General features: G+C 39.4%; 1 protein-coding gene across 3 annotated transcripts in view; it reads left to right on the top strand.

Annotated features, from left to right (window-relative positions):
• The window catches only part of LOC130930315 (voltage-dependent calcium channel subunit alpha-2/delta-3-like), a 288,134-nt gene that overhangs the window by 68,359 nt on the left and 201,010 nt on the right, over positions 1 to 18,765 (top strand). For all 3 annotated transcript variants that reach the window (XM_057858208.1, XM_057858191.1, XM_057858200.1), the window contains exon 5: positions 17,804 to 17,966. In XM_057858208.1, coding sequence (XP_057714191.1) covers positions 17,804 to 17,966 — 163 coding nt within the window. The remainder of the gene's footprint in view (positions 1 to 17,803; positions 17,967 to 18,765) is intronic.

Here is an 18,765-nt window from a genome sequence, read left to right as displayed (position 1 = left end):
AATAAAGTACAGTATAAGGATATATTTTTTAATTTGTAGGATGGAATATGTTGATGGTGAACAATTTATTTATAAGAACAAAGCAAAACCTATTATGTAAGTCAATCTGACATGTGGTGCAAACACACATACTGGTTTTGTAACTAAGATTGACATAGCATAACAAAAATTACTGCAGTGAGTGAAGTTTCATAATACTATTATTTTTTTGCTGCATCGTATAATATTCCCACTGTTTCAGAAGTACAGTAAGTATGGAAAAGCTGATGCATGTGTGACCCTATGACAGAGATTTTGCTCTTACATACTGTAGGCTTCACAGCTGTGGGGGCTTAATCCGATTGTGTTAAAAAAAATGTGGCTCTATCTTCAGTTTTGTTGCTATTACATTTAAGAGCCACCGTGGAACCCCAAAGATTAAACTCTGTAGTTTTAAGCATGTAGGCTTAAACTCATACAAATGCTTTCCGAATTTTCTGTTTCTTCTGTGTTCTTTACTAATAGTTACTAAAACTGAAATATATGTGGGAGGAATTCATCGATTTTCTCGGCAGAGATCAAATTAAAATGCTATGTTAGTTGTTTATTGAATATTCACAAATCGTAAATTATTAACAGTTTTAAATCTCTGTCATAACTTTTCTCAAGAAGTACCCACAACACTTCCTCTTCTTTCACCGTTCTGCTTCAAATCCATTTGAGCAGCTTTAATTTTTAGAGTGCAATTTTGGTTTTTAGAAGACGCAGCAGGAAGCTAAGGTTTAAATGGGAATGTGATGCAAAGCTGACTTGGGAGTAGTTGCTACTCAACTACTTCAGGCGTCCGGAGAAGTTCTTGTTTGTCTTTTTCATTGAACTTCAGTTTATGCTGTCACATCTTTCACATCTGTCTCTCTTTGTCAGAGTGAATTCCTTTTTTTTTTTTTTTTTTTTTTTTTTTTTTTTTTTTTTTGGCTCATGCTATTGTTTATTAATTTAAACTACAGGTAATTTGCTTCGTTTTGAATTTTTATCTCCGTGTGTTCATTTTACCGTAATAATTCATTGGCAGTTTCTTGTTGATATACTATTAAACAATGCAGTGTGCTTCAGCACAATTTCATCCAACACAATGTATGTCAGTCAAAGAGGCGGCACATTGGTAGAGTGTTTAGAACATCCACCTCACAGTTCTGAGATCAAGGGTTTAATCCTGGGCTTTGCCTTCCTGTGTGGAGTTTGCATCTTCTCCACGTGCCTGCATGGGTTTTCTCCGGGTACTTCGGCTTCCTCCCACATATCAAAAACATGCACCGCAGGCTGTATGGACACTCTGAATTCTAGATAGGTGTGATTGTGAATGGTTGTTTTTCTATACTGTATGTGCTCTGCGATTAACTGGCAACCAGTTCAGGGTGTACCCTGCCTCTTGCCGGGTTAGGCGCCAGCACCTCTGCGACCCTCGTGATGATAAGTGGTGATGAAGATTAATGAATCAAGCAAAGCATTGATATCATATTCACGAAAAGTTTATTCATGAGTTTATTGTTCAACAGCAATCCAAACCGGCAATGGTGTCCCTATTGAGTTCAGAGGTAAAGAGTAATGCTACCATTATTAGGAATTAATTGCCTTGTAGTGAACAAATGCGTGAATACATATTAATGTAGTTATGGGATTCAGTATATGGCATTACGCACATTAAACGATTCACTCATATATCATGCGACAGTAGTTTCGCGGCACTTAGGTCTAAAATGTTGGAATGAGTAAGACACAAAATGAAAATGATTCAATGTTCATTCATATTTATTTTTGTTCATAATCGCTGAAATGGAATATCCTTTAATCACTGATTAAGATTTTTTTCTTAGATTTCAGTATGTGGGACCAAAAAAGTAAATCACAGAGCTTATGGCTTCAAGGACACTTAAAAAAAAATCCATACCCAATAAATCTTCGCCTGAATACAGTAGTGATACAACAAAATATGTGCATTAAAACATTTTATCACCAGACAGCTGGTGAAATATATGATCCGCCATATAATTACTTAAGCAAAGTATGAATAAAACTCTGGCTTGCCAATAAAATGTATATATTTTATTTCATTTTATGTAGTCAATATTTCTTAAAATGATAATACACAATCCTCAAACTGCTATTTGTGTTGTTTAAAGTGATAAATTGCAACACTTAGTAGCGCACTATCCCCTGGAAAGGTCCAACCATTCAAATGAAAATTAGCAACAGAGTTAAGACAATGAAAATAAAATCAATGAGTTCCACCATTATATTATCATTATTAATCATAATCATAACAATATATTATATATTAAGCTACTACTTCTGGCTTCTACTTCGGTTTTGGGTCATCTTCTGCAGTGCTGAAATCCCAAATTTAGGACTGATCCACTTAATAGGCCTTACTTAAGTCAATGGTAGAGAACCAAAATTGATAAATGCTGTGGATAGTCATTTTTGCTGTATTTGCATGTCAAGTTGGGATTCTTATTCATAGCCCTTAATCACTAAAGAGTTCAAAGGACTTTGCAAGCCCTAAATTGAGAAAAGATTGGTGAAATCTCCTGATCGAAACCCCTTAACCATGTCTGAATAGGTTTGGATACATGCGTGACTGTGTCGCACAGCTTGGTTGGTGGTATTTCTGATATTGCTTTTTTATTGCAGACCATGGTGAATACATGGTAATTATCACCAGCTGGGTTAAAAATACCCATCCACCCTGTAGGGTCAAACCTCCTCCATCACTATTCAGAGTGTATTTGTGTGTGTGTGTGTTTTTGGCTATTGGATACATATTTAGCTGGCAGGGGTTTGCTCGGAATTTCCTTATCTATCCATTCCAGAGCTCTTCTGCTTCCAAGAGAAATTGGCAGGGTAATCTGCTCCGATTTCCCTCCCTCGCTCTTTTACCCGCAATGCTCATGTACTGTAAATAGGAAAGCATAGAGCAGTCTCCCATGCCCTTTGCAGCCAATGAAGTCTATCCATGGAGGATAGAGACCAACTACCAATTGCATTGCCTAAATGCTGCTTCTTGAAAATGTAGACCCCACGGAGGTGGGGACGCAAACTGCATTTCCCCCCCCATCCTGCTCCCCTTTATCATGTCCAGGGTATTACTAAAGGAGTGATAGAAGAGAATAAAACCACAGACTTGTAGATTTGCCAGTTTGTTTTGTTTTTCTTTATCAAAACATATTTGCCCTGTGTTGATGCCTGAATAATCAGCCCATTTTCTGCTTCACTGACCTGTCTAGACACTCACAATTTCTATGAAAATGATTGAGTTGTTGCATTCTGCTCTTTGAATGCCCAATACATACTTTATATTGGTGTGTTATTTTCTGCATAAGTAATCTGTTCACTTGAATCCACGCTGTAATTGTAACAAGATTTACCCAAAACAATTCAGTAGGTACACTATATGGTGTTTCATGTTTTTTTTTTTTTTTTTACTTTTTTAACTTAGCAGCTTAATAAATGACAATGAATGCCACATTCCCTCTCAAGTCCCACATTTTGGGTTAATAAAGCCAAAGTTATGTTTCTGATATGAGAATTTCACCCCTATCCTCAGTGTACTTTTGCCTGCATATAGTGCATCTTGGGTGGCTAGGAGAGCTGCGTAAAGCGGCAGGAGGTTCTTCACTATATTTTCATCCAAATATGCTTGGAAACAAACAAAATGGGCCATGCCAAGCAACTAGGCGGGTTCATGCTCATCACACTGTTAACACATTTATTAACACGTTTTAACTGACAGCATTGATATATATTAGTCGTACCTTAACATACAAACGCATCATCATAAGAACCTTTTGACATCCGACGTCAAATTTGACTCATTATTTGTCTTGAAATATGACAACATGCTTAAAATATGACGATTTACAACAGCATCGCAATTTTATTGTTTTCCCGCAAGACAGCAGCACGGTGGATTTTCTTTTAAGAGAAATCAACATGGGTCCCAATAAGGTGAGTGCAGGTGGTGAAAAAAGGATTAAAGGTGATGCTCACAACTGAAATTGTCGAGGAAATGATGGAAAAATATGAACGTGTTGTGCGCGTCAGTAATAAGGCCGGAATATGTCTACGAACTCGACGGTCCTCAGGCAGATGTATCGTCCTCTACCTCCACTCGCCGTCGCCTCCGACCAGTCTCTATCAGTGGATAAGCGGTTAAGAAGATAAATGAACGAATGAGGTGAACGTGTGGGCCAGTCAATGATATCAATTTCTCTTCATCCTCCACAAACTGTATATACTCACTTGAGGTCAGGCATTGTCGTCAACCAGGAGGAACTCGGGTCCCATTGCAAAAGTGTAGATTCTGACAATGGATCCAAGGATTTCATCCTTATACCTAGTAGCAGTCAGGGTGCCATTATCTAATCTGTAGACATATATGTGTCTTTTCGGGGTTATTCCTCCCCTGACCATCACTGACCCACCACCAAACCGGCTATGCAGAATGATGTTGCAAACGGCATAATGTTTAAGAGTTTAAGGCCTCCTATGGCCCTGTCAAGCTCTCCTGGAGTAACTACCTGTCCCATGGAATCTACTCCATGGTCTTGAGACTCTGCTAGGAGACACAGCAAATCTTCTTGTAACGACACATATTTATGTGCCATTCTGAAGGAGTTAGACTACTTGTGTAACCTCTGTAGCTTCCAAGTACTGTACCATGCTATCAACAGGGATGTTGATCCAAGCCAAATGAAAAACTATAGCAGTACACCGTCAGTCAGTAAAAAATCTGCCAAAAGAGATGAGGGGAAAAAAGTATCAGTGGCTTCAGCCTGGAAAACCATTCCTGTTTTGGGGCCGTCTCATTGTTACCCCTCTGATGCACCTGTTGTTGATTTAATTAACAACAAAGATGCTGAAATTGATTGACAACCCCCTCTGCTACTTAACTGACCAGATCAATACCCCGGACGTTTGACTGAAATGTTGCTAAACTTTGATTAAAAAGTGTTCCTTTAATTTTTTTAGCAGTGTATATAGTATATACAAGATAAGATAAGATGGTTGTGGCCAACCAACCGGACGTCGTGATCATGGATAAGCAGCAGAGGACAGCCGTTGTGATTGATGTAGCCATCCCCAATGATGGGAATATCAGGAAAAAGGAACACGAGAAAGGAGAGAAATATGAAAGGCTCAAGGAACAGCTGTAGAGAGCCTGGAAGGTGAAAGCAACAGTTGTGCCCGTGGTCAAAGGAGCACTGGGGGCCGTGTACCCCACATTGGAGAAGTGGCTCCAGCAGATACCTGGTAAAACATCAGTTATCTCTGTCTAGAAGAGCGCAATCCTAGCAACAGCAAAGATACTGCACAGCACCCTCAAGCTTCCAGGCCTCTGGTAGAGACCCAGCTGGTATAATTAGCTGGCGGAAAGAGGAGGAAGAAGCCTTGACTATCAAGACCAGAAAGCTCCTCACCATGCACAGAGGGTTTCAACCTAAGTCCATAAGACTATATACAAAGTGGAAAGAGTGAGGCTGAGGAGTAGTGAGCTTCAGAGGGTCAGTGAGAGGGACTATATATACAATGTACATTACACTGTATATTATTAGTCATTCTAATAGGTATGCTTTGTGTTACCAGAATGATGACTGAACAATTACAACTTGTTTCAATATGCTCCATGAAATACTCTCATATGATGTTAAAATTTAGACTGTTTATCTGTATGTGGGCAAGTGCTGGTTCTTTACATGACATACACTGTTCCTCTTCACAGTTCAATGTTGAGTCGAGAGAGCATCTGGAGAGATAATTATCCTCTAATTAAGTTCATTACTAATTTCCTGTGGACAGAACATGGGCTGCGGAAAGACGGTGATGATGAGTAATAATGACATTTAGAATACCTCAGTGTAACAAGATCTATTTGGTGATGTTCACAATCACAGTGTCGGAGTATGTTACGACATCTTACTTTTTCATATAAAACAATGTCAAACAGTGCATTTTGGACTTAGGCCTCAGTGGATCTTGCAATAAGTGACAAAAGACACAACATAATACCACCGCTCATGTACGCAAGGCATTACAGAGATACTGAAATTTTGGGTATTTGATTGTATCTAATAACGTGAAAAGCATAAAGATTTGCATTTGTTAAAGTGCCTGTGAAATTGAAAAAAAAGTCTTAAATAGCATTATTATGTGAATTAAAATCACATTTTGAGACAATTGGACCATATACAACTGTCGCGGGGTTCTTCCGGCTACAAAAAAAAAAAAAAACTGATGGCATAGTCAGGAGAATACAGGTGTTGTGACTTTTTAATAGGTTCGAACCCCAGCAAACACAAAGTGCATCATTGGAATATATTCAAAAAAGAAAAAATATATAACGTTTTAAAGCAAAAAGTCAAAATCACAAAATAAAGGAAGAAAATACTATTTACAAAAAATATGGATTTCCACAGCATCATCCAAACATATAAATACAAGAAGTAAAAGTGGGATTACGCTGAGACAAAACTACCTTTTTGCTCTGGCATGGACAAACCCACCTCACGCTTCCCTCTACCTGCAGAAAATGCCTCTTTTTATACTAATAGCTCCTCCCCTCAAGCGCACCTGCTCCCAAATTACGCAGGAACTTTTCCCATTTAAGGGTCCCAAACCCGTCACGCCTGTTTGGCTGTCCTCACTTCCTCCTTGCCGGTAAATGATAACTGATCAGAGTGAATGGATTATTTGAATGTATGTGGAATGGATTTATTTAACAATGTGTAGAGTGACGAGTGTGCACCCCTGGTCGCGCTACCAATTGTGAGAGAATGTTAGGGTGGGAAACGTGTCCCGATTGTCCAAACAACGGCGTAAGTAAAAAATGAGTGTCATTTGCGCGAGCGCAGCTGCTGCCTATTTTGTATGTGCGTGCGTGTGTGCATGCGTGCGTGCGTGTGTGCGCACGCCATCAGTGACGGAAGCGCACCGTCACGACAACAATTTGGCAAAGAAATAAGTCTTTTAATCTGCCGTTTAGCCTCGCCTGTCATTATAGCGCTCTAGCGTCTCCAGATGACGTCAGCGGAGTAACGATTTCAGCTGATTTAGAATTCAGCCCATTGAGGGGAAAGATTCATAACGAGGAAAATGCGACAGAGAGCAGCAAAATGTCATCATTGTTCCAATGGTTCTACTCCAATATTTTTACAGGATATTCTCTTTGATCTAAGTATTTTTCCCCAATTGATAAACAAACGGTACGGTTAGGTACTAAGGTTAGGTGCTAAATGAAATAATAAATCATTAAAAATGCAGTTGTTCAGTACGACAGGGCAAAATTACTGCATAATGGTCAAAACTGCCACTTCTTAAACCTCCCGAACGATATTTTATGCCACTGGGGTTAGTCCGGCTTGTCTTTTCCCTGCCCCAGCTTCGGAGACGGAGGAAAGAGCGTACACAAAACAGGAGGCGTGACATCTGGGCAACATGCTAACCCGAACCGAGCGGCTTTTCCAAGTCTTTTCCTTGCCTTTCAAAAACGGAAAATCACACAAAACTACCCCGACTCATATCACACACGGCAGCGGGGTTGATTGTCTCCACCGATCGGCCAGCCCCGGCAGCGAGCACGTTTCGGCACGTCGTTCTGCTGCTGCCCCGGCTGGCAAGCAGTGCTCGTTGCCGGTGTTCTGCCCAATTTTGCACTCTGATAATATTTTGCTTCCAAGGCTTTTGTGGCGGCGAATCCTCTTTTACATTCAGTTGGAATCTCTATGTTCTCCAATGGTGCTAAATAAATAAGTTACATCATAAAAAAACATGTGCAACACGAAAATAGACACAATCGATAACCGGAGACGAGAGCAGGGGGCTGCCGGAGCCCAAACCGAAAATAGTGCATTCTTGGCGGACACACAAAGAGGACCGAGGGGGCTGGAAGTCCGGACACAATTGAGAACCGGAGACGAAAGCGGGGGGCTTCCCGAGCCCAGGCCGAAAATAGCGCATTCTCGGCGAGTACGCGAAGAGGACTGAGGGGGCTGGAAGTCTGGACACAATCGAGAACCGGAGAAAAACGAGGGGGTTCCCCGCGCCCAAGCTGAGGCACGCCTTTATTGGCTGGCGACCATGGTGTGTGACAAGCCGCTGGTAGTTGGCCGATAGGCCTTCTTGGTGGACAGGGAGCATTGTCGCCCACAAAATGCAAGACACCTCCTTATTAAAGTGTTTGCCATGATCCCAGTATTTGACATAACATAAAACAGGTAGCTTACTCACTTCGTCATCCGTCCAGTGGTTCCTTCATTGTCATACTTATTTTGCCTATTATTAGTGGTGAAAAGGATGTTTTAGAAATCGAAAAAGCCTCACACCACTCTCCCAGGTGTAGCAACAAAACCCTGCGGCACATTGGGCTGGCATGTTGCAAAAAATAAACAAATCAATCCGCAAAATCAGCTGAATCTGCAGTCCTTCTGCATACGATACTAATGGCTAAATTGTGAAGATGGTTAGTCCGCTGATGTCACCTTCGCCTCCTCAATCTGCGGCCGTGGCCGGAAGTCATCATTTTCGAAGCGCGGGATTCAAAAAATTGAATAAATATATTGAATAAATATATTGATCTCTTCCACAGACATCCAAGCGGTCCATTTCATTCAGGAGCATAAAATTCTGTATGTAATATGAAATAAACATGCTTTTTTTGTGTCACAGCCACTTTAAGGTTTCTCATTATTTTAAAAACTAAATCCATCCTCTTATTCTCCTCATAGTTGTGATGGGTAGTCAGAGCTAGCTACAGTATTTGTTGCTTCTCTTATTATGGCAAAATAAATCATTTTGCAGGCTAAAAAAAGCCAGCTCGCATTTGGGTTTGCCTATCTACTGTACCCTCACAATGTCATGTTTTCCTTGAGAAGGAATTTTTAACTGGTTCCAATATCGTCCTCCTTGTTAAATCACTCTTTTCTATGCATATTAAGCTAAACCAGTCAGAGGCGTGCACACAGAAGGACTATTTAGCCCCACCAGTCAGAGTACCGGACATATTCAACGATGGAAAATGTTTTCGTCAGCCAGTCAGAAATACAGCAGTTGAAGTAGAGTCAGTGAAAGTACAGCTTTTTTAGGGGGGAAGAAACTGAAAACTAGTGTTTGACTTTGCTTTGCCTTTCTACAGTTCACCCATCTCTATACACCCCCCATGAAAAAGGGAAAAACTTGTTGAACTACCATGGCTTCCTCTCAGGCTAGTTCTTACACTGTTGTGTTTACCCTAAATTACCTGTATTGGTGCCCCCAGTTGTTTTCCAGTCATATTTCTACACCCAGGGAGTGATGAAAGTTGAAAGTGAACACCAGAGGGTTGAGACGTCACGGTTCTTTTTTTGTGCCCTATCTCTTCCCTCCTCATGGCAGTGACTCAATGTTATGCTTTTTTGTGTAACTAACAGAAAATAGTTTCCTCTAAAGTGTGAATGAAATGTGCATTTATTATATGAAGAAATGTGAGTTTTTGTCTCTGAACTTTGAATTAGCTTCTACATGCAAAATGAAATCCACCCACTTTGTGTCACATATTTAGGAATCATTTAAAATGGTTTGAGAGGCAAGTGGGTGTTTACTCGTTTTTTTTCCCTCATTGCCAGAACCCAAAAAAGTAAAATACTGAAAGTCCCAACCAATGTTTTCTTCATACCTGCAGTAAATGAAGCTTATTTAGAAAGGTTTGAGTGCCAGATAATGGCTTCTTAGAGTAGACTAGAAAAGGATAGAAAAATTAATGTATACTTTTTTTTTTTTTTAATTATTTTTAATTAAAAATGAAAAAAGTTTTTTTTTTTTAAATTAATTAATTAAATAATTAAATTAATTTATTTTTAAGATCATATTTGTGCATCAACAATATACAAATGTTTGAAAAAAAGGTTGTGCTGTCAAGCGCAGAGAAAATTATCGGGAAAAAGTTTGAAGTCCTGCAAGCATTCAAAAAGTAGCATCTACAGGTAATTCAAATTTATTCCTTAAAAGGACCGTGTTGTCATTTTCATGATTCGCTTTATAAATACATGAAATATGTTTGAAGTAGGGAAAACACATGCAGAGGCTAAAAACGACTGAGAGCAGACTTTTTGAGTTACCGTAATTTCCCGAATATAAGGCGCACCCGTGTATAATGCGCACCCCAAATTTACTTGTAAACTCTAGGGAAAATTATTGAACCCGTTTATAACGCGCACCCTAATTTTAGCACCAATAAATAGAAGAATACAAGAAAACAGAGCTCATGTACAGATACAGAAATGTCATTTTACTGACTGGTGAAACACAGCACAAGCATAGCATATTGGTAGTTCAAAACATTACCATAAACTGACAATATTTACAGTAATAATATGATTTGCCAACTTCTCCAACGTACCAGAATCTAGGAGAAAACAAAACGTGACTTTTCTTTTAAAGGCTGCTGTATAACTTGCTGGTTTCATCATGATGAATAGATGTTTCTTCCATGGATTGATACGGTAAAATGAAAGTGAGAACGTAAGTCGGAAATTCAAGAGAGCTCATCACTGTCGACACCACAGTAACAATAGGAACTATTGTTATTTGGGTTTGAGTTTCCCGAGGGACAGATATACAGTGGGGAGAACAAGTATTCTGTGCTTTATGAAGAGTGAAAAAAGCAGAATTTAACACAGACGAAATCATTCGGCCGATCAGAGTGAAGTATTACCGAAACAAAATGGTGACGTCACGTACCGTAATGGTCGGCAACGGATCGCCGCATACGTTTTTTTCAACACAACGTGGCCATGTCAATAAAAAAAAAAAAAATCAGTATGTGTGTGTATATATATATATATATATATATATATTAGGGCTGTCAAACGATTAAAGTTTTCAATCGAGTTAATTACAGCTTAAAAATTAATTAATCGTAATTAATCGCAATTAATCGCAATTCAAACCATCTATAAAATATGCCATATTTTTCTGTAAATTATATATATATTCTGTAAAATAATTTGTTGGAATGGAAAGCTAAGACACAAGATGGATATATACATTTAACATACGGTACATAAGGACTGAAGTGGACATTTCACTCTACTGTCATTTAAATCTGTCTATGCTGTCCTCACTCCGAAGCGTCTACTTTTTCCAAAGCTAGACAGCTAGTGAACGATGCCTTAATAATCAGACTTCTTCCTTTTTCATCTGATTTATTAATAAAATGGCCTCAAACCACTGTCCTCTTTGGACCGTAGTGAAACTACAAAAAAAAAGTACACAAGCATTGCATTAGCAACAACGTTAGCTTAGCACGCTATACAGGTTCACTAAACATAAACAAAAAGCGTCTCATACAAAAAATATAACATTTCACTTACTAACATAATATGTACATTCTTTACAACAACCATACTTACGGACAAATCTTGTCCAAGGATCATATAAGCACAACATTACGTAGGCGTCAGCCCGAGCCGTCGTGCAGCCATATTGAACTGGCAAGAAAGCAATAAACCATGTCGCAAAGCGACCACCAGAGTTCGCTGTTAGACAGCACAAAAAACGTTGCTGTAAAACTTACCAAAAGGCAGAATACTGTCTGAGCGGGACATGTGCGTTAATTGCGTCAAATATTTTAACGTGATTAATTTAAAAAATTAATTACCGCGCGTTAACGCGATAATTTTGACAGCCCTAATATATATATATATATATATATATATATATATATATATATATATATATATATATATATATATATATATATATATATATATATATATACATATACATATATATATATATATATTTTTTTTTTTTCTGTCTCCATCGTTATATTATGGAAATTACGGTATATCAATTTACTCTTTGTGGTATACTAAGTGCTTTGACCCCTCTAGTGGGAAAAATTGACACGCTTACAGGTCCTCGGTGATAAAAAGGTTTGGGACCACTGTTAAAGCGTACCATAGGTCAACAGGTGTTAATGGAGCATCTAATGTAGCAATTATAACACGATTCATTATCTTCTTCATTTTAATGTATTAGTGTTGACTTTGATTTTGATTACACAGTCCCTTCAAGAATTGGTACACTAGTACATTATACAAAATATATCATTGTAGAAGGTGACCTTCTAACCATATGCACTCAGATTGCATCAGTCGAACGGGCAAAGTTTCAGTACAGTTCATTTTGCATGCTTTGAGGCAAGTGTGGGTAACCTTTTCCAGCTTTTCCTGTGCAAAATGTACATTGGTCCGACTTCATTTATTGAAAGCCACAAAAGTAGCCTCTGACTCAGCAACCTAGGCTTTTAATCTTCTTAACTGGCAGCGCGACTCTAGTGGACTGGTCACATAGTTTGACTGTGTCAGATTACCACCATCACCCAATGTCTTACGTCAAACCTGCGCTAAATTGATGAATGAAGGAGTTTTGCCATATCATCCATGACAAAACTCCTTTCAACTCTGCATTTCCTTGCGCCTGATTCATTTATTTTCAGTGCACTGTGACAACTGGTGCTGGCATCTACCAAGGCTGTTTTTCTAGTGTGTGGTTCCATATTTTAAACACTTTGTCGTAATGATACATACAGTTCACACACACACAGGGTGAGTTACAGCAAATACAACTGGGCCATTACACCACTGTTGGGTTCCTCAAAATTATCAGAGCTTTTTTTAAACTAAGAGATTTTTGTTTCTTTCACTAACATTTTTTAAATTTGTCACTTCAAGCCTCATTTTGTGTCAGTAGTGCTGTCTCTAAGTTCCTTCAAACTATCAGAGCTACTGAAGGACCAAAAACTTTATTTTTTTTCTCCAAATAAGTTGGTAACCTCCATTATTCACCTGTTCCAAACAGTCCCCATAATCTGTTATAGTGAGTATACATGCACGTTAGCAGCTGCTATTTGGGATTTTAGTAACTCAGTCCCTACTGTCATAAAAATCTTGCATCTTCTGATACACAGCCCTAACAGATTGTTTTATTTTGAAATTCCGAACCAGCATTTTTCTGACAAAAAGAAAAGATCAAATGTTTTAATCATCAAACAGTGAGGCCAATTGCTCAACTTTCAATCCATTCATTTTAAAAGAATCAATACATTGTACACCACAAAAAGAATACAGGACAGTAAAAACATGCAAAGTACATACATAGCATTCCATGAATCATTGCGTAATGTATGCAAGTATGAAAATGCATTTTTTGAATTGGGCACTAAGATACAGTATGCTCCACTATTTATTTGCTCTTTCCACTCCTCAGCCTCTCGTCTTCTCTCTGGCCCACACTGAGTGGGTGCTGATGGTGCATATGTGGTCTTTCGGTATGAAAATCAGGTTGTTAACGCCGTGATCAGGGACTGCATTAGTGGCACTGGGCACTCCTTCACTGACTGTACGACTGGATTGCATAATTTACTGAATACAGACAAACCCACACGCACTCATGCACACACACAAAAGCTTCTACAGATGTAAGCGCACACATTTACACACCCACATACACTCCAAAACTGCTGAAACTCATGTGCTAATGGGTGCAATTTTAATCAAAATTAAACCCCACGTGCTGTGAATTTAAGTAAGTCTATTAACAGCCTCATTAAGCACTCTTTGTTGTATTTCTTTCATCTCAGGCACACTGTACATTCTCTGATAGTTTGAAGTCCAGTCAATGTGTTTTGAATATAAGAAAATATATGTAAGAACCTAACTTTATCGTGAGTGATTGTACACCCCCCCCCCCCCCCCCAGGATACACTGGATTTACATGAATTGCATTTTCAGTTTTGGATTTACACAAATGTAGTATCTTTTTATAGTACCATTCTACATTCTGACTGATTTTTATCCCACTTCTTTATGTTTATCATGCTACAACCTGGTTAACTGTATTTTATCCTCACAACTGTGCAAACAAATGTGTTTTCTAGCCGTCTTCTTCAGTGCAATCTTCCCTTGCGTCTTATGAAGACGGAGTAGTTCACTCCATAAAAAGGAACGCAAAGCATTCGATACAACAATGGTAGAAAAAGCACTTGAACTAAGATTCAAGTGACAATAATTGCATTGAATGAAAGTAAAAATTATTAATCAGGGCATCAGACAACGGCTTTGTTTGTCTGATGTCAAACACTTCTGGTGTTGTATACACCTCTGGATTGTATACAAAGGAGTTTTAAAAAGAGAACACAGGAATCCAGATTTAAAGACAACCAACTTCATAAAAGTCTTACAATAATGATTTTGCTTCAGTATTGAATTCATTTTTCACCCATTTAGAATAAGCAGTGCCATACGGAAAATTAATTATGTATTCATCATCTGTACCGCTCGCCCTCATGAGAAACTCTGAAGCCCATCCCAGCTGACTACGGACAGGAGGCGGGTACACCCTAAACTGGTTGCCAGCCAACCGCTGGGCACATAGACACTCAACCATTCACGCTCACAGTCACACCTACAGATAATTTAGAGCAGTGGTTCTTAACCTGGGTTTGATCGAACCCCAGGGTTTCGGTGAGTAAGTAAGGGGTTCGGCGAAGGTTAAGATACACAGGGCTGTATTTTCACATACCGACTATAGGAAAAGAGTTGTTTTAGACTAGGTTTTGGACTAATTTGCTCCCAATTTAAGGGCTTTATTCCATTTCTTTTAACTGCTAGCCCTCTATCTAATGGTAGGAAAAACTGGTTTTCTCAGTGGAAGGTTGACTCACACTTGGGGCGTTTTCACACTAGCACAGTTTGATCTGTTTTAAACGGACCAGACTTCCTTTTTCAGATAGTCCGCTTTGTGCGCATCCGAACTCTAGTTCGGACCAAACAACCAAACTCTGGTCCGCTCAAAAATCGTTGGTCTCAGTCTGCTTCAAGCACATCCTGCTTCACTTGTGAATGCAACCGGAGCAGGGTGCGTGTAAAATGAGTTAAGATTCCACATTTTTAACTAGTGTTTGTTTTTCCCACACTCCCTAAATGCACCACATCACATGACAAATCACGTTATACCAATCACCAGTCACTTAGGCACTATGTAAGCTGCCTTGACTCCTCTCCCTTCGTGTAGGAGAGAAGCCAAGGGAGTCTAAAACGCTTTTTTATGTATCCAACCATTTTATTTTTCAAACTTGTTTAAAGGCTGTTTCAGATTTATAGAACCCGACCTTTTTATTAGTGTTGGGGACCTGTTAGTGTGTTCTCGACTAAATCCAAGTGAGTCTGAATTTTGTCATGTTTTTAGCGGATTAGCTACCATGCTAACTTATGCTAACATGTGTATTCATGTGATCTTCTGTGTCTGTAGGTGCTTATTATTGTATTATTTTATCATATTAGCATGCTTAAACGCCAACACTAACATGCTAATGCTAATTCATTTTCATAATTGGGTTTGTTAGTCCAAGCAGGCCAGGTGGGACTACGCCAACTAATGGATGGCGAGCTAGGAATCAAGGCCACGAGCCTGAAGACGGCCCTTTTGCTGTCCTTCAACACAGTTGTCAATTCAGGTTCTGGTAGGGCTCTGCAGCCTGTCTGTTCATCTCCCCACTCCTCAAGCCAAGCACTTCCAATACCCATTCAACTTCCAATGAATCAAGCTTCGCTACTGGACACTCACCTTATATTGTAAATATATTTGGGGTTTCTTTTTGTAACATGTTTTCTAAATACAATTTTCACTCAATCAAACTTGTCCGTATTGATTTCCTCTGCCCTCCAGTAGCCGAACCTGATCTTCTTGATACGCCCACTATTGGTACACCTCAGCGGTGTTATTAACATCACAGCTCACACTTGTTACATGCGCTTTTGCCACTGTATGTGCAGCGTCACAGTGTGGAGCTGTGATGCTCTAGGCTGTGACTGTACACGCAGGGCATCCTTGGAAGCGGAAGTACAGCGTGGACGCTATTCAAAATCAACCATGGCAAGATGACAGACAATTGGCCATGGCTAAATGTTGTTGTGCAATGCTAAGCAGTTGCATTTGATGCACAGATCGGGTTCTAATAAAGCGATGGTGTTTTGTATGCTGTTGCTGAACATACCGTGTGAGAGTGATTGGCTGACACAAGCAGAGCGTCTCAGTGCGGAAGTTTCATGACTCTGGTTCTCCTGGAAGTGGCAAAAAGTCAAGAAAGTGAGAGCGATGGCACATCTGTCTGACTCGGGGTATGATGCGGTTCCTTTTCGTGATTTAATTTTCCACTACGTATTTTCTATATACTCCAGTTTGCTTGGATTGTGTAGGAAGGCAGCGATGCCGTCGCTGGCCGAGTGGCAACTTGCTACTGCTGCTATATTATGTCCAAGCTGTGACGCTCCACACTCCCTCCCCTTCTATTTGTCCAATCAATGAGTGCGGCTTTCATCCACGTCATGCTACTCCGAAAGTTCGGTAGGCGCAGTGTGAACGCTGAACTTTTTCAACAGCTCATTTGTAAGTGTATCTGCAAGGTAGCCCTACCACCAGACCCTGGTCCTCTTGGTCTAGTGTGAAAGCGCCCTTGGTATGAGGAAGTATAACAGAGGAAGTATAACAGACCCACAGGCACCGTGGACTGCAGAAATAATTGAAAAGCATTTGCATAATTTTAAACCATCAAAATAGTTTGTGATGAGATGATGCGATAATAAAATGAGAATGTAGACAAGAATACAAAAAAAAGGAAGAGTGTCAGATGAAATTAGTTTCATCTCATTGTCCATTGTGAAGATCAACAGCAAAAGGCAAAATTATTTCTAGTACATTAAAAATTGCTTTTTGTGGTGTACAATGTATTGCTTGCTAGCTTCGCAATATCGGTTTTGAATTGGAAAAAAAATTGCTTTATTATTAACTTCCAAAGGGTTCGGTAAAACTCGTGGGGTTTGGTGCATTTAGCGAGGTTAAAAAACACTGATTTCGAGAGTTCGATTGACCTCCTCTGCATATTTTTGGGAGGATACTGGAGTACTTGTGTAAAACCCATGCACGTAAAGTGCGCATATGAAGGACGTAGTTCATTGTTCAATCCTTGAACTCAGAATTTTGAAGCAAATGTGCTACTCATCCATCCACCTTGCTGCTAGTTTCTTTTCAGTGAATTGAAATACTTTGTGGCTGTCTATTTCTAGTGTCAAATTTATCCAGTCATTTTCTGAACGGCATGTCGCACAGGAAATGGAACCCATCTTATATCTTTGGTCCAGAAATGGGTTACTTCTTGACTTGATTGCTAGCCAACTGCAGGGCACAGATAGCCGTTCACAGGCACTTTTATACATATGGGTAGTTTTAAGTCTTAATTGAACCGAACATTATTGATCACCCCTATTACTATAGAATTAATGTTTGCTTTTTGTGTGAATGTTTTTTCTAATTCCACTTGTTCAAGAGTTCAAATCTGCGTGTTCCGCTCTCCCCTCAGCCAAGGGTGTTATCTTGGCTTTGGGGATGTAGGGAGCCATGTGTGCTATATATATCTAGCTCCATAATTTATTAATAGTCTTTCCAGTACATGCAGCACTAAAAATACAGCAAAGACGGGGCATCACATGCAGCTTCTTGAGAGGACAGGAGTAAGGCAGGGTGATGAGAAATGTTAACTCAGCTTTTTATCACACTACTACATCACCATGTCTGGGATGATTCCTAGATTGGGGTTAAATCAGTCCATGTACTTCTCTTATATAGCCTTTCCATGACTGTTACACCCTGTGAAATGATTGCATGTTTTAATATATTTTCCTATTTCCAAATTCCCGACCATACTTAACTTTTCTCTCTGTCTTTTACCCAGTATGAGTACTTCAATGCAGTGCTTATAAATGAAGTGGACGAGGAGGGGAACAATGTCGAGCTGGGAGGAGAATTCATTCTACAACCCAATGACCACTTTAACAACTTGTCAGTCAACGTGAGCCTCAGCGTGGTCCAGGTGCCAACTAACATGTATAACAAGGGTATGTTCGCCAACTCATTTTGCAAAACAAACACCTCAGCTCACTGTATGCGGGCAAATATTTGTTGTACGCTTCACCATAGGAAATGCTTTACTTAGCATTTTTGCTGCAGAGGTAATAATTGTACTGAATAATTCATATAAACGTAATAAGAAGTTTCAGTTCTGCACACTGTCTCTGGATTTGCGTTCATGCAGTGCACTGTTGATTATTTCACTCACACACTTTGTAAATTAAATGTTAAATAGTCAGGCAATCGTCTAGTTCATCATACACACAGTCGGGCAACTGATGTCGGACCTTTTAACAGTGCTTAGTGGACAGACTACATGTCGCGTGGGCTTAAGTCAGCTACCCTAGACAGAATTATATTGGGGGGGGTGGGGTGGGGGTAAAAGAGAAGAAAGTAGGTTAAGTCAGACTGATGGAAAGTCCAAGAAATAGTTTAATTAGTACTAGGTGATTGTAGGAAAAATCAAATGAGAGTGACAGAACGATATCGAATGAAATGGAAAGGAACTGAATAAAAATTCAATGAGAGCGAGACTGGCAGGCTAATGCAAGGGGAAAATGTAATCATCATATGATTTACTGGCAAATGAATAGAATGTTTCACAGTCAGAGAGGGATAGAGCTTGGAGAGTTTTAAAATCCTCAGGATTTCTTCACTGCTAGTGAGTACGTGGACATATTCGCTGGAACTGCAGGGAGCTAGTTTGGTGGGCAACAGCTTGCCCTATTGCAAAAAAAAAGGACTAAGAGGATGAATATTTTTGTTTGAGTGCTTGTGCTTTGAAGT

The sequence above is a fragment of the Corythoichthys intestinalis genome, chromosome 2, assembly GCF_030265065.1.
Source record: "Corythoichthys intestinalis isolate RoL2023-P3 chromosome 2, ASM3026506v1, whole genome shotgun sequence".
NCBI classification, from domain to species: domain Eukaryota; kingdom Metazoa; phylum Chordata; class Actinopteri; order Syngnathiformes; family Syngnathidae; genus Corythoichthys; species Corythoichthys intestinalis.
This window is presented reverse-complemented; position numbering and strand designations above follow the sequence as displayed.